General features: G+C 40.5%; 1 protein-coding gene across 1 annotated transcript; it reads right to left on the reverse strand.

Annotated features, from left to right (window-relative positions):
* Nucleotides 1–9,135: 9,135 nt before the first annotated feature.
* cldn15la (claudin 15-like a) lies at nt 9,136–13,579 on the reverse strand. The gene is made up of 5 exons (XM_035800635.2): nt 13,106–13,579; nt 11,583–11,747; nt 10,371–10,452; nt 9,884–9,997; nt 9,136–9,473 (listed from the first exon to the last, which is right to left on the reverse strand). Exons 1-5 carry the CDS (start codon nt 13,320–13,322, stop codon nt 9,389–9,391), a joined length of 663 nt encoding a protein of 220 aa, XP_035656528.1. The 5' UTR covers nt 13,323–13,579; the 3' UTR covers nt 9,136–9,388.
* Between the last annotated feature and the right edge of the window lie 7,324 nt (nt 13,580–20,903).

Below are 20,903 nucleotides of genomic sequence, written 5' to 3' on the forward strand. Positions count from 1 at the left end.
AATGTATTCCCTGACCAATCAGGTGAGTCTCTCTGCCTCACAATGACACTGAGACAGACAGACAGGCAGACACACACACAGATATGTTCACGCACACACACAGACTTCCTGGGCCCACTGTACCTAGTTGAGCGGATTGGGATTGGTTCCCCTTTGCTCAGCACAGGGTGGGATTAGAGAGAGAGAGACACACACACACACACACACAGATGGTGTGAGAGGTCCCTCTGACACGAGGACACACACTCTCCAGCATTAGCCAGGAGTCACGCGCTACTCCTCTTCCTCACGTTCTGCAGATAAAAAGCCTCACACCCTCCCCTTATCCCACTGATGTACAACCCAGCATGCCTGATTCTACTAATCATCTCATCGTAGTCTTCAATCAAGGCTTTGGTTAGTAGAAACAGTCGTGTTGTTACTCAGCAAAATGCTCATGTGGGTCGTTGTTGCTTTTTTAAAGGATTCAGATACATAAAATGGTATCCAAGAGTAAATCTGACTCTTGGGAAGTAGATAAAGGGCCTCGTTTACAAATTCCCAAACTAATCCCTGTAAAAAAAATGGGTCAGTCCCATTTTCTTTATTGAACGGTGGAGAGAAGAGGAAATGTAGAAGTTTGCGATTCAAACCCCCTGACAACTCTGGTTTAGGTACACCAGGTCAGCGACATTAACCTCTGGGTTGTTGAATGGGCCTTGTCGATTCAAACAAGGATATTTAGACTCAATCCATGTGAAAGCTAAATTGTGAAAATGTAAAAAGAGGCTTTGTACACTGCAATATATTCCTGTGTGCTTCACTGACAACATTTCAAACCCTGCGTCAGGTCTGAGATGACACAGAGACAGACAGACACACAGAAAGAAAGCTGTAATCCTGTGTTCTCTCTGTCTGCAGAGTGAGGGCTAAGGTCTACGGGGAGGCAAAGGGGATTAGTGCCTGCAGAGGAAAATAATTATTGTTATTACACTGGGGATTACATTCACACACCTACACCTAGACACACCTACTGCCAAGATGGCCCCCTTGTCACACTTTCACTTGCATGATCAGAATCACACATACAAATGACACACATATAAACACACTACTCCACCTTAATGCCTCTAAAGCCCAGTTCAGATAGAACAGCTGACATGAGACGAGACAAAACTAGCTCGTTTTAGAATGTTGTGTTGTACAACAGCTGACTAAGAGCCAATTTATGCTTGATCCGAAAATGTGGTCGGAGGCGCCTTATGGATGGTGTGACATAATTGCGTCGCCTCCGCATTGCCGTGGGCCTCCCAAATGTTTTAACAATGCAGAAGGCTCCGTATAGATCCTCAATACGTGATTGGTTGACGATAGGCGGGGGGTCCTGTATAAACACACTTCCTTGACAACTTTCTTCTCAACTTTCTTCTCCGCGAAGAGCAAGAAGTATGAATGTCCTGACTTCTGCAGAGGCCGTATCACTGTAAATGCTGCACGGCCAATGCAGAACTCGGATTGACCATGCAGAGCCTTTAAAGACGGGGCATTCAGATTTTGAAAAAAGATGAGAAGTGCAGTTGAGACCGTTTCCACGGTTCTTTAAAATGACTGATGAAACAAAGTTGCCACTCGCTGTAGTGAAGTGTTATAGCAAACGAGTGTCCTGAAATAAATGCAACAGAAACAGGGCACGCTTAGTGACTTGTCAGATAAACATCAGCAAGCTAGGCTAGCTGTGTGCAGCAAAATAGCTAGCTGGCTCTCTGCTTGACTAGCTAGCTGCACACAGAACATCATTAGCAGAGTACGACCCTGCCTCACACAGGAAGCGGCGCAGGTCCTAATCCAGGCACTTGTCATCTCCCGTCTTGATTACTGCAACTCGCTGTTGGCTGGGCTCCCTGCCTGTGCCATTAAACCCCTACAACTCATCCAGAACGCCGCAGCCCGTCTGGTGTTCAACCTTCCCAAGTTCTCTCATCACCCCGCTCCTCCGCTGTTCCACTGGCTTCCAGTTGAAGCTTGCATCCGCTACAAGACCATGGTGCTTCGCCTACGGAGCTGTGAGGGGAACGGCACCTCAGTACCTCCAGGCTCTGATCAGGCCCTACACCCAAACAAGGGCACTGCGTTCATCCACCTCTGGCCTGCTCGCCTCCCTACCACTGAGGAAGTACAGTTCCCGCTCAGCCCAGTCAAAACTGTTCGCTGCTCTGGCCCCCAATGGTGGAACAAACTCCCTCACGGCCAGGACAGCGAGTCAATCACCACCTTCCGGAGACACCTGAAACCCCACCTCTTCAAGGAATACCTAGGATAGGGTAAGTAACAAGTAATCCTTCTCACCCCCTATCTCCCCCAACAAGATTTAGATGCAAGTGGCTGTTCCACTGGAGAAAGGTGTATGCAATCAATTTGTAGAACTCTGGATAAGAGCGTCTGCTAAATGACTTAAATGTAAATGTAAAAATTAGCGCACTGTTCTCTGATTGATCCATTTAGCCGGTCTCGTCGCAAGACTTTAACAGGAGAAGCAAGCAACAGCATGAAGCCTCTGCTTGAAGCACTGTACATTCCACAAGCATAGCCTTTTTCACCTCGTAGCTGTGTAACCCAAAACCTAAGTTGCATTGTGATTGGACAAAAGCAATGACTGTACAGCCCCTCCCTAGAATTTATTATTATTATAAGGATTTGATGTTTGCTGTTGAGTCTTGGAAACTCCAGCCGACGACATGAGAGATTCCTAAACTAGACCTTCGGATTAACTCCTGAAGACCATCCCGTGGCGTCTTGTCTTACGTATCTGAACTTGGCTTCAGACGCAAAATCGTTCGCACACGCACATAATGCATACAGGCCTAGGGAGGATCAGCTCACACTTAAACGGTCTCTCTATATCTTACATGTACTGTGTGGTAAATACTTCATCACAAGTAGAAACAATAACAGAGCGTACTCCCTATTTCAGTAACATGCAAAGGGGTGGGGCTGGAGAAATGTAACCAATCAAATTCATAGAACTATGGATGCAAAGACTGACCATCCATGATATCAAAATGATAGTTTTAATCATGTTCCGAGCCCGTATGGTGTTTGTTTGTAAGTCTTTAGCTAAAAACATGTTGATTCTTGGAAACTCCAGCAGCCAACATGAGATGTTCTAAAACTAAAACCAAACGGCTCTAAAACTGTTCTAAAACTAAAACCAAACGGCTCTAAAACTGTTCTAAAACTAAAACCAAACGGCTCTAAAACTGTTCTAAAACTAAAACCAAACGGCTCTAAAACTGTTCTAAAACTAAAACCAAACGGCTCTAAAACTGTTCTAAAACTAAAACCAAACGGCTCTAAAACTGTTCTAAAACTAAAACCAAACGGCTCTAAAACTGTTCTAAAACTAAAACCAAACGGCTCTAAAACTGTTCTAAAACTAAAACCAAACGGCTCTAAAACTGTTCTAAAACTAAAACCAAACGGCTCTAAAACTGCTCTAAAACTAAAACCAAACGGCTCTAAAACTGCTCTAAAACTAAAACCAAACGGCTCTAAAACTGTTCTAAAACTAAAACCAAACGGCTCTAAAACTGTTCTAAAACTAAAACCAAACGGCTCTAAAACTGTTCTAAAACTAAAACCAAACGGCTCTAAAACTGTTCTAAAACTAAAACCAAACGGCTCTAAAACTGTTCTAAAACTAAAACCAAACGGCTCTAAAACTGTTCTAAAACTAAAACCAAACGGCTCTAAAACTGTTCTAAAACTAAAACCAAACGGCTCTAAAACTGTTCTAAAACTAAAGCCAAACGGCTCTAAAACTGTTCTAAAACTAAAACCAAACGGCTCTAAAACTGCTCTAAAACTAAAACCAAACGGCTCTAAAACTGCTCTAAAACTAAAACCAAACGGCTCTAAAACTGCTCTAAAACTAAAACCAAACGGCTCTAAAACTGTTCTAAAACTAAAACCAAACGGCTCTAAAACTGTTCTAAAACTAAAACCAAACGGCTCTAAAACTGTTCTAAAACTAAAACCAAACGGCTCTAAAACTGTTCTAAAACTAAAACCAAACGGCTCTAAAACTGTTCTAAAACTAAAACCAAACGGCTCTAAAACTGTTCTAAAACTAAAACCAAACGGCTCTAAAACTGTTCTAAAACTAAAACCAAACGGCTCTAAAACTGTTCTAAAACTAAAACCAAACGGCTCTAAAACTGTTCTAAAACTAAAACCAAACGGCTCTAAAACTGTTCTAAAACTAAAACCAAACGGCTCTAAAACTGTTCTAAAACTAAAACCAAACGGCTCTAAAACTGTTCTAAAACTAAAACCAAACGGCTCTAAGGGGGGTGGGTATTGTGTGTGAAGGTTAGTAGGCATGATTTATGGACATCAGGGGGGAGACCTGGGTCGATATAGTACTTTGTTTGAGTGTGTATTGATCTGGACAAAGTAGTAAAATGTTGGCTTATCACTTACTACGTAGTGTTTCCTACAGACTAATCCTACTGCTGCTGGTGGCCTGGACACCAGCTTCAGTAGTACAGCGTCTGTAGACCCATTGGATGAAATATTTCAGCCTGGAATAAGCTCAAGCTCAACATCATCTGACTTTGAAACATGCCAGCACAGCCAAAGGTATTTATAAAGCACAATATCCTATTTAGAAAGCAAAATCACCAATACACTAAACTGTCTACAAGCCAAGTGCTCCTAAAACGTTTCCCATCCTTGTAGTCAGTTCTTTGTCACGGTGGAAAGCGGCTGTTAGTATATGCTTCTAGCCGATTGACTTTCATTGTTTGCAGTGCTTTTCTAATCAACAGCACAACTGTAGGTGCTCATACACAACAATACATGACTAGACTGCCAACAAGTCAAGTCCCCTTCAAACTTTACACACCTTTCCGAACAGCTCATCTCAATACCCCATTATAGACTCCTAGTGCCACAAGACACATACTAGTCTACTGTGTCCTTTGTTGTTTACAGATGAACATCATTTATTGTATGGTTACACATCCTCATGATCAGCCTTCATGTCTTTCGAGGAGACCTGGTACAAACAAATCTTCTGCAAGAGGTTGAAGCAGTGGGTGGTGAAGACAGTGTAGGAGAGGCTTGTCATTCATGAATGTAGACATTCATGGGCAATCATTGTGTACTATCTGTATTCCTACTGTATCAGCATGATGTAGAATATGAGACATCTCATAGACATACTGTTCGTTAGCTAGCTAGTGTGACGCACACATAATGTATGGTCACATTTGTGTTTATGTATTGTTTCTTTGTAATGGGGAAGAATGCTTTTACTGAAATGTCTGTCCTCCAGGGTCTCGCCATTGCAATGCATTTATACTACTGTTGGCCAGTAGGGGGCAGTGAGACCTGTTAGCTTCGCACTGGGACTATATGCGATCCTGCACCTGTGTGTTCTCATAATTGAGAGAACCTTTGAAAGAGATGCCACGTTCTCCTGTTTCATCATTTATCCTACTGTTGGCCAGTAGGGGGCAGTGAGACATGTTAGCTTCTGTTTCATCATTTATCCTGTGTTACAGGAACTATTATCTGCTGCACCAGTCCCAAAACTGGGACCTGTGACACTAGCTATAACACACATGAAGCACAAGCATTTCGCTAAACTCGCATTAACATCTGCTAACCATGTGTATGTGACAAATACAATTTGATTTGATTTGATTTGACATGTATAGTCACTCCAAGCCTAATATGAGTCATAAAGCCAAAGTCATTCCTTTATTCTTTGTCATCGTCATTAAAACATTTCTCCAGTTTCGCTTCCAATGAGATGTACTGAGGCTAGCTAGTCTAGTTAGCTAGCTAGATAATCCATTAGATTACATTTTAGGTATAGCAAACAAAGCTCGCTAGCTAAATTTAGCTAGCTTAGCTTGAAGTGGTACGAGCAAGCCCCTTATATTGCTAGTCGTGCGAAGCAGTTAGTGCTTTTTGAGGCCGGTTCGGTTTCGTTACGATTATTCAAAAACGATATCAAGGTTTTCAATTTAGGTTTCAATTATTATCCTTTACATTAAATGCTCTACGCATCATGTGGGTTGAATGCTGTAATTGCACAGAACATAACAACTAATAAAAGTCCCATGATGGTAGTTACTGTCCATTACTGCTTATCACTTATTATTATTCACAATAATTTACTTTAATTAAACATTTAAGTTATTGTGTATATTACATTTGTTTTTTTTGATTACTTTATTATATAATTACAAGTAATCACCCCCTTTCTATTGAGTTGCTGGCTATGATTGACAAAATCCCTATTTTAGTAGTTCTTCAAAGTAAATAAGGCATACTTTTATGACTACTAAATACTAACTATCAGTCATTTACTTCTACATTTGCTTCTACACCTGCATTGCTTGCTGTTTGGGGTTTTAGGCTGGGTTTCTGTACAGCACTTTGAGATATCAGCTGATGTACGAAGGGCTATATAAATAAATTAGATTTTTTGATTTGATTTAGAAAATAATAATTTATAAATACATTTTTGATTGATTTGATTGATTTAGATGTGTATTTTCAGGTAACTGCTCCCCATTGAGCATTCTTCTGTCTCTTTTACATTGCAGGCTTAAACTAAAATGGGAAGAGGAATCCTCAGAAGCAGCCATTTTGATTATTTAGCAATGTCAGATAAACAGTGTACGGTAACAAAGCTCCCGTTAACCTGTAAACTAGTACCACCCCATTTTGAAAAGCCTCTGAAGTAGGTCTCCGGTAGTCTTTACAAAGCCAGGGAAAATTAGTCAACCAAGATAACATGCAATGTCCTGGAAGATAGGAACATCATTGAAATGTCTGATGGCTCTATTGAATAAGGACAACCATATATATTAGCCGCTAGCGTTGTCCAGCCAACCTATTGAATAAGGACAACCATATCTATTAGCCGCTAGTGTTGTCCAGCCAACCTATTGAATAAGAACAACCATATCTATTAGCCGCTAGCGTTGTCCAGCCAACCTATTGAATAAGGACAACCATATCTATTAGCCGCTAGCGTTGTCCAGCCAACCTATTGAATAAGGACAACCATATCTATTAGCCGCTAGCGTTGTCCAGCCAACCTATTGAATAAGGACAACCATATCTATTAGCCGCTAGCGTTGTCCAGCCAACCTATTGAATAAGGACAACCATATCTATTAGCCGCTAGCGTTGTCCAGCCAACCTATTGAATAAGGACAACCATATCTATTAGCCGCTAGCGTTGTCCAGCCAACCTATTGAATAAGGACAACCATATCTATTAGCCGCTAGCGTTGTCCAGCCAACCTATTGAATAAGGACAACCATATCTATTAGCCGCTAGCGTTGTCCAGCCAACCTATTGAATAAGGACAACCATATCTATTAGACGCAAAACTCAAAACTGTCACCTGTAACAAAATGAAACGCACTGTGGTAGAGGGCAATCCAAGGTTTAAGAGTAGTAGCAGAGGCACTTTGAGAAATAATATTACCATAGTCAAGAACAGATAAAAAGGTTGATTGAATAATCTGCTTAGAGAAAGACACAATCTATTTCTGTAGAAAAAGACGACTTTAAATCTTCGCTTCTTAACCCCATCAATCACGATGGCCTGAGTTCTGTCACTAAGATAATCATGAAACCATGAGCAGGTCTATCAGAGCTCAGGCCTTATTCAATTAAATAGCATGATCAACAGTATCAAAAGCTTTTGACAGGTCCATAAACAAAGCAGTACATTTCAGTTTAGTGTCTAGAGCATTGACAAGATCATTAACCTCTTGAAGCTAGGGGGCACTATTTTTATGTTTGGAAAAATAATGTTCCCAAAGTAAATGGCCTATTTCTCAGGACCAGATGCTAGAATATGCATATAATTGACATGTTAGGATAGAAAACACTCTGAATTTTGTCTGTGAATTAAACAGAACTGATATTTCAGGCTAAAACCTGAGGAAAATCCAATCAGGAAGTGCCCCTGTTTTTGAAACCTCTCTGTTGTTATGCATCCCTATTGCCCATTTAAGGGGATATCAACCAGATTCCTTTTTCTATGGCTTCCCTAAGGTGTCAACAGCCTTTAGACATAGTTTCAGGCTTTTATTTTGAAGAATGAGCGTGAACGACCACATTGCGAAAGTGGATAGGTGGAGGCTCTCAGAGTGAGTTGTGCGCAAAGAAAAAAGTGGGCATTGGTACTCCCTGGTCCTAGTGAAAAGCCAACTGTCCCGGTTGATATATTATCGAATAGATATTTGAAAAACACCCTGAGGATTGATTATAAAAAAAAACGTTTGACATTTTTCTGTGGACATTATGGATATAATTTGGTATTTTTGTCTGCGTTGTCGTGACTGCTCATTCCGGTGGATTCCTGGGCATAACGCACCAAACTAACGGAGGTATTTGGATATAAAAAATATATATCTTCATGGAACATAAGGAACATTTGTTGTCCAACTGGGAGTCTCGTGAGTGAAAACATCCGAAGACGATTAATTTGATTGCTTTTCTAATTTTCGTGACAAAGTTACCTGATGCTAAGTGTACTTATTGTTTTGTCAAGCGATCGATAAACTTACACAAACACTTGCTTTCGCTGTAAAGCATAATTTCAAAATCTGAGACAACAGGTGGATTAACAAAAGGCTGAACTGTGTTTTGCAATATTGCACTTGTGATTTCATGAATATGAATATTTTCTAGTAATATTATTTGACTATGCTATTCAGCGTTGCTGATGACAATTATACCGGATTCGGGATGGGTGGTTCAGAGAGGTTAACCACTAATGTGGTTGCTGTAATAGTGTTGTGCCCAGGCCTAAACCCTGATTGGTTTACATTCAAAATACATTTCTCAGATAAAAAAAGAGCAAAGTTGTACATTTACCAAGGATTCAAGAATCTGAGCTAGACAAGGAAGCCTTGAAATGGGGTGATTATTATTAAAATCACTACTGTAGATCACTACGACTATGTAGTGAAACTGGAAAAACAAATGGATTTCTAGCAGTGAAGTTTCCCTTTAAGACCACTGCAGTGTGTCTCATCTTTTGTATCTGAAGTGGGCTTTATGTATTAACACATTTTAGAAAGGCAGTTTAGTTGCATAAAATGACGACAAACACCAAAACATATATCAAATGAACGTTTATTCAGAGGATAGCAAATTCCACACAAACAGATCCCATTACCAATAGTTCAACTCCAAATTATTCCAGTTTTTTTTTTGTTGCATCGACCTCAAAATCCTTCAAAAACAATTAGCAAAATTCATGGTGAAAGAGAAAAAGAAAAATATGGGCAACAACAGTCAAATATGTTAAATCTTAAATGTGAGCGTCACAAAAGTGGGAGAGGGGAGGTGAGGTGGTAAGGGAGGGATGTCTTAGACGTAGGCTTTGGTGGAATCCGGCTCAGACCTGGCAGCAGGTGCGTAGATTGTTTTAGGCTGACTCGTTGCGTAGTACCCTCTGGATTACATCAAAGACAGAACAGAAGGTCAGAGAGGGGGCAGACAAACTAAACAACAGGTGAAAAAGCAAAAGGTGGCTGGCACAAAATGTAAATGAGACAAAACAAGTGGAATAAACCAAAGTCGAAGTGAAGCTTAAGGAAAAACAAGGTAGGCAGACAAAACACATGAAACAAGTGAGACACAGAAGTAGAAGAAAGAAAATGTGACAGTGAGGTCGGTTACAGTAGCGTTTTTCAACTCCGGTCCTCATGTACCCCACATTTGAGTTTAATGAGGTATGTTTGAATGGGTCTAGAACAAAACATTTGTAACATGGGGGGTAATCAGGAAGTGGAGTTTAAGAACACTGAACTACAGTGTATGTGAAGGTACTGATGAGAGGTGAAGGATGAATGAAAGACCTACGCTTTAGGCTTTTCACTTTTCGCCCTCTTGCAGGCACAGCAGAGAAGAGATCCTCCCAGCATGGACAGAGAGGCTGCGCCCCAGCCCAGGAAGAGACCAGTGCCCAACTCAAACCTGCACACAAACAAAAATCAGTAAGGAACAAAACAATATGTATACAGTATGCAGTTATGTCTTATTATGTGCATCAAAGGGTGTGTCACATCTTCTATGTGGACTAGAAGATGGGGCGGCAGCGTAGCCTAGTGGTTAGAGCGTTGGACTAGTAACCGGAAGGTTGCGAGTTCAAACCCCCGAGCTGACAAGGTACAAATCTGTCGTTCTGCCCCTGAACAGGCAGTTAACCCTAGGCCGTCATTGAAAATAAGAATTTGTTCTTAACTGACTTGCCTGGTTAAATAAAGGTAAAATTTAAAAAAAATGTGTATGAATTTAATTTATTTTTGTGGTTGCTGAAAAAATGGTTTTGTTTGGTCTTTCCACTTACTTCACCCCACCAAAGAATGGGTTGTTAAAGTCCTCTACAACTCGGGTGGCGTACCAAGAACAGCAGATCAGCTCGCAGAGACCTGTAGAAGAGAAAAGACACTTTCTATGAGAGCGATGAAGAGCAGAAGAGACATGTGAGGTTAGGGAAGGAAAGAAAGAAAGAAAGAAAGAAAGAAAGGAGAGAGAAAGAAAGAAAGAAAGAAAGAAAGAAAGAAAGGAAAGAAAGAAAGAAAGAAAGGAGAGAGAGAAAGAAAGAAAGAAAGAAAGAAAGAAAGAAAGAAAGAAAGAAAGAAAGGAGAGAAAGAAAGAAAGAAAGGAGAGAGAGAAAGAAAGAAAGAAAGAAAGGAGAGAGAGAAAGAAAGAAAGAAAGGAGAGAAGAAAGAAAGAAAGAAAGAAAGGAGAGAAAGAAAGAAAGAAAGAAAGAAAGAAAGAAAGAGAGAGAAAGAAAGAAAGGAGAGAGAGAAAGAAAGAAAGAAAGAAAGGAGAGAAAGAAAGAAAGAAGAGAAAGAAAGAAAGGAGAGAGAGAAAGAAAGAAAGAAAGAAAGGAGAGAAAGAAAGAAAGAAAGAAAGAAAGAAAGAAAGAAAGAAAGAGAGAAAGAAAGAAAGAAGGAAAGAAAGAGAGAAAGAAAGAAAGAAAGAAAGAAGAGAGAGAAAGAAAGAAAGAAAGAAAGGAAAGAAAGAAAGAAAGAAAGAAGGAAAGAAAGAAAGAAAGAAAGAAAGAGAGAAAGAAAGAAAGAAGGAAAGAAGGAAAGAAAGAGAGAAAGAAAGAAAGAAAGAAAGAAGGAAAGAAAGAGAGAAAGAAAGAAAAAGGTAGACAGAAAAAGGAAAATGGAAGCGAGGGAAAGCTGAAACGAAACAGAATGAGGTAAAGGAGGAGGTAAAGGTAGAGGTAAAAGGTGGTAAAGAGGTAAAGGTGTAAAGGGGTAAGGAAGGAAAAAATGGGATGATAGCAAAGATGAGAGAGAACTGAACCACGGTGAACAAAATAAAGATGTGAAAAAGGGACTCAATGACAAAACAAGGAAAAGATTGTCAGATATCTTTCACCTCTTACTCTGACGCTATCACCATGAATGGGTAACGTACATCAGAACAGTCAGGGATATCAAATTCTGTTAACTTTTCCAAACGTAACGAGTTTTTCAGAAAAACAGGAACCATAAGAAAGTGTCTGCAACTTTGCAACAATAGGTAGTAAATCTGAAGTCACCAGCGAGGATAAAGAGGGTTCCACCAATGACGGCAATCTTGGCCTTTGTCTGCTCCGTGGCACTGCCAATCTTAATGCACTTTAGCCCCAGCAGAGACACGATCATAGACACCAGCCCCAAGAGCAGACTGATGATCATCAGGGCACGGCTCGCCTGTACATGGCCTGAGGGGAGGGGAAGGAAGGGAAGAGAGAGATGAGAGGAAGAGTTGCATATTAAAACACAGCTAGACCACATTAAGTTGGAGAGTCATTTGTTCATTTGGAAACTGTATACATATATATATATACATAATTACTGGTTTGTTGGTGGACTAGACTAAGACAATGGTAGACATTTTCAAAGGAGTACTATCAAATGTCCCAAGAAATAGGCACAATGCAGAGAACATGTCCTTTATAAATGGCAAGGAACTGTATTCTGAACATGAAAAAATAGCATACTTATGCTAATGGTGAAACTTAACAAAACATCCTAGGATATGTCCATAGTGGTATTGTAATAACATTTTTTATCCCAGCCCATCACATTTCTAAACTGAATTGAATCTGACCAGTTTGCAACAGTTAATCATAACGTTGTTATTAGCTAGTTGATATTTTTGCAATTCAACAATATACTGTATCTACAAATCACCCTTTAGATTGCAGATAACTGCTATCAAAGCCAAAGACCTAATAACCCAGATTCATTTCTGCCTATAATTACAACTGCTACTTTGACACTGGCCATGGTGCAGTAGCTTCCCTCCATTTCCTTGTCATAGGAGCACAAAATGTCCACCATTATGACCCACATCACTGGCCTTAGGAAGGAGAGAAAGATAGAAGAAAAAAAAACAAGAAGAAAAATAGACATTCAATTCTAGAAGAGAGTTCAAATGTGACCAAGCGTTGGGCCAGTAACTGAAAAGTCGCTGGTTCGAATACCCGACAACATCTGTCGATGTGCCTTTGAGCAAGGCAGTTAACCCTAATTTGGACCAGGGGTGCTGTACTACTATGGCTGACCCTGTAAATTGCACCTTATCTGAAACTTTCATAAAGAGTTAACATTATTTTAAAGTTGTAATATTAAAAAGGCCTACATTTGAAGTTACATTTAGGCGGGAAAGAAGTGGGTCCGAATTGCACCCAAAGGATGTTCATATTAGCCCTTTTCATGAAAGCTCACAGAAAACAATGCAAAGATACATTTATCTTCTTGCCATGGTAGACAGTAATTGGACATAATTATTGTTAACAGTTACATTATCTTAATTTAACCATATCAGATATAGCCACAGGTGTGCCCTGACCTCTCCCCACCAAAGATGCCAGTCACTCTAAGACTGGCAATGCTGGGTCTTGTTCAGTAAAGCACACCAAAAGAAAAACATTTAAAAACATTTTGCAATTGACAACGAGAATTAGTGTCATTTGACCAATTCAGGTTGTACCTCCCCATTACATTACGTTTTCTCCCTGATTGAAGTGTCTGAGTTGGTGGTGACGGTTAGAGCGGTTAGACTACAGGTTCTTACCGGGGAGGCCGAGCAAGGACTCGAAGTCGCGGCACTCAGCGATTCCAGAGCTGTCTTCGGCACAGGAGTGCCACAGGTTCTCATACTGTCGGTTGGAGATGATGACACTGCCAGAGACGGAGGACACCTTCCAGTAGTCGTTGGCGAGAGCCGTACCAGTGATCAGCCAGCTGGCGATACACATGAAGAATCCGGTCGCCTCCACAGCGGTCGACATGGTCGAAACCTTTTCACACGAGATGGAAAGGATTCCCAAAATACAGAGAAAATACAGAACTACAGGGCCAAATAGGTTTAAAAAATCCCAGAAAAATGTAATGACGCAAAAAACGACACTACAGACAGGGTATGACCTAAAAACAACCCCAAAAATCAACCTTTTAAAATCTTCCAATGTATGCACAGAGGACTGAAGGTAGAGATGTGTGGGGTGGATGTTAGCTAGTGTCTCTCTCTATCTATTCGTTGTGCTTCCTATATCTCAGGTCCCTGGCTCTGACATGAGGACTTTACACCCTACCAGGGGCCATAAAGTTAGTGGAGCCGCACCCATATGGGCCCTCTCTACCACCTCCCCCACTTCTCTCCAACCCTACTGATTATGATGACGTGATAAGGATGGAAGACCTTCGTGGCCACACCCAAACCAGGCCCTCGATACTCTTGCCTCCTGCTCTGCTCCATTCTCCTAAGTTTGTGTTGACAATGATGATGATGAAGATGATGATGAAGGGAATAGTCACTTCTTCTGTTGTGGTGACAGAGTTACAACATGCGGTCTATTTCCTGTCATAAAGGGAAGACATATCTGGCACCTCCTAGTCATCTTTTTCTGTAATTTAACCTAAAGTCTAGAAGTCTAAATACACGTTTAGTAAAAATGTTTTTAATCGATTAATGTAAATTTAACCCCCAAATCAAAACTTTGGTGGTGTCACAATAAGTCTAGAAGTCTAAATACACGTTTAGTAAAAATGTTTTTAATCAATTAATGGACTTGGACATAACTACAGCAGCATCGGCTGTCAAAATATTACAGGTTTTGACTTAATTTGACCATAATAACTGACCCATTTGCTGCATTTACATGTTCTCCTGCCAGAAGAAGGTACTCGAAATGGGTCACTGAACAAACTGTCATAGATGAAAACACGACTGAAATATCCTCGCTAATGATTGCCAAGAAACGAAGATAATGATTTTATGACCGTATGAATTTCCCTCCTGTCGCTAAGCCACAAAAATGCTATGTGAAAACAGCTACTCATTGTTGTGTGTGTGCTTGTGATTCCAACTGTGGGTGACCATATAATGAATTAATCAATACTACTACACGGATGAAAAATTGTTTGGTAACCAATGAAATATGTTGCTGCACTGTAGTACATTGTTCTGATATTTAATACTTATATGGTTAAACTGTAACATAGTAAATCTGTCTTCAACTGCTCCTGCTCTGATAGCTTTCAATGTCAGCTATCAATATTAGTTTGCCCTCTCTTATATCTCAAAGAAATAGTTGGGCATGATCCAATATTTATTTTTTTCGCACAATAATATGCTTAACGGTGTCATTCCACATCAACGGGTGTTATTATCATTTGACCTTCCGCTGTTCATGTTTAGTATTAAAGAGGTTTCTCTTTTTAAACCGTGGGTGTGCCCACTGTGGTTTCAGCTTGCAAAACTGATTAGACCTACATCAAGTTTACAACATAGGTTTCCACAACATAGGCTCAGAACAGGCATGGTGAATTAAATATTTGATACCACATACAATATATATATATTTTTTTAAATAGTTGAACCCTTCAACCGAAGAACCATGGTGACATGGTATATTTCTAGTTGTATAATGAATACAAATCATCAATAGTCTTGATATTCAGACTAGTAATATACAAATTGTACAATACATGTCCATGTCAGTTGAGGGAACTTAAAATGAGATCAGTAATCAGCTGAAAATGAAAAATGTTTGGTTCTTCGGTTGAATGATTCAGTTTTTGGAGTGTGTACCATCTTTGTAGATAATTGAGGAATGTTTTTTTTTTTTTGCTTTTTGGGGGGTGGCACCAATGCATCTGCAGTTGTTCCACAGGTCTCCATAAACACCCTTTCAGTGGTTCTTGGGAAAGTCAAGTATTGCTCGTCGTGCACATATACACGTGTACAGAAAAACAGGAAGTTACAAGATCATGTACTCTAAATATGAAGCTGGATTAATCACCTGAGCAATAAACATGATTATGTTCAGTCTCAGGTAAATAATTTGAGTCTGAAAATATGAGCATTTCAAAATCCTTGAGCCTGTAATTGTTTCAGAAGAGACGATTTCTCTCTTGAGAACGACTTTTGAAGAAACGCATCTGTAAAAATGTATGTTGGACAATTTAAATTAGAACCATAGGCTGGTGGGGTTTAAAGTGTTTCGCTTTGGGTTAGGATATACAGTCTGCACATCTCTTGCACTGCCTTCACATTTTACTGCCTTAAAATGAAATAAAAATCCATTTGTTTTTTTCCCTACAGAACTACACAACATACTCCCCATTTTCAACATAAAATAATATTTATATACATTTTCCCAAATAGAAAAAAACAGCAACCTGAAAATATCTTGATTGTGTATGTCTTCATGTGTATGTCTTCATGTGTATGTCTTCATGTGACAGGCGTAACATTCACACCCCAGAGTTGATACTTGGTGGAAGTACCTTTGGCAGTCATTGGGTTGTGCCGTGGCGGAGATCTTTGTGGGCGATACTCAGCCTTGTCTCAGGATGGTAAGTTGGTGGTTGAAGATATCCCTCTAGTGGTGTGGGGGCTGTGCTTTGGCAAAGTGGGTGGGGTTATATCCTTCCTGTTTGGCCCTGTCCGGGGGTGTCTCGGATGGGGCCACAGTGTCTCCTGACCCCTCCTGTCTCAGCCTCCAGTATTTATGCTGCAGTAGTTTATATGTCGGGGGCTAGGGTCAGTTTGTTATATTTGGAGTACTTCTCCTGTCCTATTCGGTGTCCTGTGTGAATCTAAGTGGACCATGCCCCAGGACTACCTGACATGATGACTAGTCCACCTTCCCTCCTTCTCTCTTGGTCTTTATGAACATTTGAACATCTCTCATGTTCTGTTATAATCTCCACCCGGAGGACCTGAGCCCTAGGACCATGCCCCAGGACTACCTGACATGATGACTCCTTGCTGTCCCCAGTCCACCTGGCCATGCTGCTGCTCCAGTTTCAACTGTTCTGCCTTATTATTATTCGACCATGCTGGTCATTTATGAACATTTGAACATCTTGGTCATGTTCTGTTATAATCTCCACCCGGCACAGCCAGAAGAGGACTGGCCACCCCACATAGCCTGGTTCCTCTCTAGGTTTCTTCCTAGGTTTTGGCCTTTCTAGGGAGTTTTTCCTAGCCACCGTGCTTCTACACCTGCATTGCTTGCTGTTTGGGGTTTTAGGCTGGGTTTCTGTACAGCACTTTGAGATATCAGCTGATGTACGAAGGGCTTTATAAATACATTTGATTTTTTTTTTTTTTGATTTGATTCAAACAATGTCTACTGAATTGCACAAGGCAAAGATTCAACTTAGACTTCGGACAAAACTTTTTCAATACCTGGTTTGCATAACCATCGCTGCCTTAGTTGGCATTATCAGTTGAAATATCTTACCTAGCCTACCTGCAACCGATGATAAATTCTGTGAGCTGATCCATGCTACAACCAGTGCTCTTGCTGCCTGATATTCTGCTGAAACTAGCTATGTGTGCGGCGCACATGTAGACATATTTCATGTGCTTTGCAATTGTGTACTTTATGCATGGTTTCTCTACTGTACTACATAATTGATACGGCACATACTGTACCACCACTATACTACTTTTATATGCATTGGGGGCATTAAGAAGTGAGTATATGCAATGCCCACAACAAAATGTGGGTATATGGGATGTACCTGTGCGGGGTATTCCCAAACTGGGGTACCTCCAGGAGTACGCGCAATTCCGTCGGCATTGACCCCAACGGGGCTATACATTTGGGTGAGTTTTGTTGTTGTTGCCTGAGTAACCTCGTTTCACTGCCAAAAATAAAATTTAACCATCTAGTGTTCAGTGAAATAACAACACAATGTCAACAACAGGTAGCCTAGTCAAATAATTAACATACAATCACATTAACCGTTACTCTCTCAATGGGAATTCAACTAAGGGTCCGTATGTAGCCAAACGTAGCTGCTGCTCATTCCGTTTGCTCGAAAATTGATAAAAGATCCACGTCCATAGAGACACATACCAGCTCTACTGGTAGTACTGCTACTACCAGCACTACTACACCTGCACCTGTCGACGACACACGCTGTTCTGCTTCCACGAGCTCATCTAATGCTAGCATCAGTAACTCTACATTTGTTATTAGCCCAGCTGGCATGGAAACTGACAGTTGTGAATCTGATGCAGCCGAAGAGCTTACTGCCCCCCTACCCGGGAAAGCACCAAGCTACTGCCCCCTTACCCAGGAAAGCACCAAGCTACTGACCCCTTACCCGGGAAAGCACCAAACAACAGACAGGGATGTTGGACCATCGAAGAGGTGCAAATACGATGAACTACATTGATTTGGGGTTCACTTATATTGGGAGTAGTGCCTTTCCTCAGCCACAGTACTTTTGCACATATAACACACTATCTCACAATTCGATGAAACCTTCACTCTTGCACAGACATTTAGAAACAAAACATACCAATTCGAAAAAATAAACCATGGGAGTTTTTTGGAGCATGAATTAAGATGACTTTCGAGTAGTAAGACATGTATAAATGTAACAGATACCATTAATAAGAAGGGGCTAGAAGAGTCTTATATTGTGAGCTACCGAGTGGCTAGGACAGGCAAGCCCCATACTATTGTGTAGGACTTCATTTTTCCTGATGCCGCAGATATGGCTGGGACAAAGCTGGGGAAAAGGCAAAAAATATATATATACAGACAATGACTTCATCAAACAACACTGTTTCACGACGCATCAGTGACATGGCAGGAGATGTTTTGAAACAGTTATTGCTTCACATACAAGCCAGTGAATTCTATGCATTACACATGTATGAGTCAACAGACATGGCGGTCCTGGCACAGTTCCTGGTATATGTCTGTTACGTTCATGGGGGGTCAATTAAGGAAGACTTCCTCTTCTGCAAACCACTGGTAACCAGGACAACAGGAGAGGATGTTTTTAAAGTACTGGACAGCTTTGTGACATCAAATGGACTTTGGTGGTTAAGATGTGTTGGTGTCTGTCTTGTTGCAAAGGGAATGCCTGACTGCATGGACGACGTTTTGGACACTACAGTGAAAATGGTTAACTTTGTAAAAGTTGTTGTTGATTCTTCACAAAAAAATACAGTTTTATATCTTTATGTTTGAAGCCTGAAATGTGGCAAAAGGTCGCAAAGTTCAAGGGGGCCGAATACTTTCGCAAGGCACTGTATTAGGAAATGGAAGACATACAAGACCACTGATCTCCCTCGATCTGGAGCTCCACACAATATATCACCCTGTGGGGTCAAAATGATCACAGGAACGGTGAGCAAAAATTCCAGAACCACACGGGGGGACCTAGTGAATGACCTGCAGAGAGCTGGGACCAAAGTTACAAAGCCTACCATCAGTAACACACTATGCCGCCAGGGACTCAAATCCTGGAGTGCCAGACGTGTCCCCCTGCTTAATCCAGTACATGTCCAGGCCCATCTGAAGTTTGCTAGAGAGCATTTGGATGATCCAGAAGAAGATTGGGAGAATGTCATATGGTCAGATGAAACCAAAATATAACTTTTTGGTAAAAACTCAACTCAAAGAATGCTGAGTTGCATCCAAAGAACACCATACCTACTGTGAAGCATGGGGGTGGAAACATCATGCTTTGGGGCTGTTTTTCTGCAAAGGGACCAGGACGACTGATCCGTGTAAAGGAAAGAATGAATGGGGCCATGTATCGTGAGATTTTGAGTGAAAACCTCCTTCCATCAGCAAGGGCATTGAAGATGAAATGTAGCTGGGTCTTTCAGCATGACAATGATCCCAAACGCACCGCCCGGGCAACGAAGGACTGGCTTCGTAAGAAGCATTTCAAGGTCCTGAAGTTGCCTAGCCAGTCTCCAGATCTCAACCCCATAGAAAATCTTTGGAGGGAGTTGAAAGTCCGTGTTGCCCAGCCACAGCCCCAAAACATCACTGCTCTAGAGGAGATCTGCATGGAGAAATGGGCCAAAATACCAGCAACAGTGTATGAAAAACTTGTGAAGACTTACAGAAAACTTTTGCCCTCTGTCATTGCCAACAAAGGGTATATAACAAAGTATTGAGATAAACTGACCAAATACTTATTTTCCACCATAATTTGCAAATAAATTCATTAAAAATCCTACAATGTGATTTTCTGGATTTTTTTTCTCATTTTGTCTGTCATAGTTGAAGTGTACCTATGATGAACATTACAGGCCTCTCTCATCTTTTTAAGTGGGAGAACTTGCACAATTGGTGGCTGACTAAATACTTTTTTGCCCCACTGTACATACTGCTTAAAGCCATCCAGATTAAATAAATAATGTTTGTAAATGATATGACAATGGTGGTAACTGTTTGGTTTATTATCAGAGGAATTCAATTGGTTTCAGAATAGTAGCTGTAGAGATTGGTAAGAAATGTCACTTCTGTTGCCAAATATTTTATTAATCCCTTTTGTTACTTTTAAGCATTAAATTACCTGGAATGTTGATCACTTGTGCAATTTAAAGCCAATATTTTTTTCTTTTTGCCCAAATTTGAACTTTAAAGTAATTGTCAAGTGTTTCCAGATTTCTATGAAATATGACCTCGAATTTATTACAACATGAGTGAAATAGTTTTCCTTCACAAAAACTGTTAAGAATTTTAAAAATAGCTTTTCTTTATGAGTTTTAGTTTAGAAAACGATCTCTTCGTAGAAGCTACAGTTACAGGGATGGTAAAAACAGCTCGATTGCCGTAGAAATATCAGGGAAACTGGGCAGAAGGGAGGAGTGCTTTAAATACAGCAGTTCTGAAACATATTTAATTGAGCCTCTTATTCTCTATAATAGCTGGCCTCAACACATTACGGAAAGAGATTACCTGTATAGGAAGCTCTGGGACCAGGGTGTCTGGATACCATAAAACACGCAAATTCAGACAAACAGAATGTGTAAACAGGTAGACCAGAAAAGCCACATCCTTGATTGGCAGATGAGTGGAATCCCTGATTAAAAGCACCTGCTGCTCATCAGTTGTTCCCTACAAACGCTGTTTTGAATTAAAATAAAATTGTACCTACACACGGAAGAAGGCTATGAAGCTGAAACATCTGGGTATGCTGTCCCTGGTGAATTGAAAAGAATAACAAAATCAAACAATTAAGCAAGTTTTATGCAACATATTTTTGAGTGTGGACCCATTACATCTTTTGTTTGTCAGGATTAAAACAAACCCAACCTTTATTTAATAATAACTCAAAACAATATCCCATAAACCACAGGTTTACAACCTTTATTTACGTTGTGATGTAGACACGACCACAAGTCTCACAAAACTCCGTTTTGGAAGAGACTGTAGTCAATTCGGACACTAGAATAAACGTTTGAGTCATATCGATGCCACATAGGCTGTTTTCTAAATGACAAGTTGTTTTTTATGGGCACTTGATTACCAACCAAATGTACAGAGTTTGAGAAATTTTGACAAAAAACCATGGATATAGTTTGCCTTAAGAGTTGTGCA

Source organism: Oncorhynchus keta, chromosome 23 (genome assembly GCF_023373465.1).
Source record: "Oncorhynchus keta strain PuntledgeMale-10-30-2019 chromosome 23, Oket_V2, whole genome shotgun sequence".
Classification (NCBI taxonomy): Eukaryota; Metazoa; Chordata; class Actinopteri; order Salmoniformes; family Salmonidae; genus Oncorhynchus; species Oncorhynchus keta.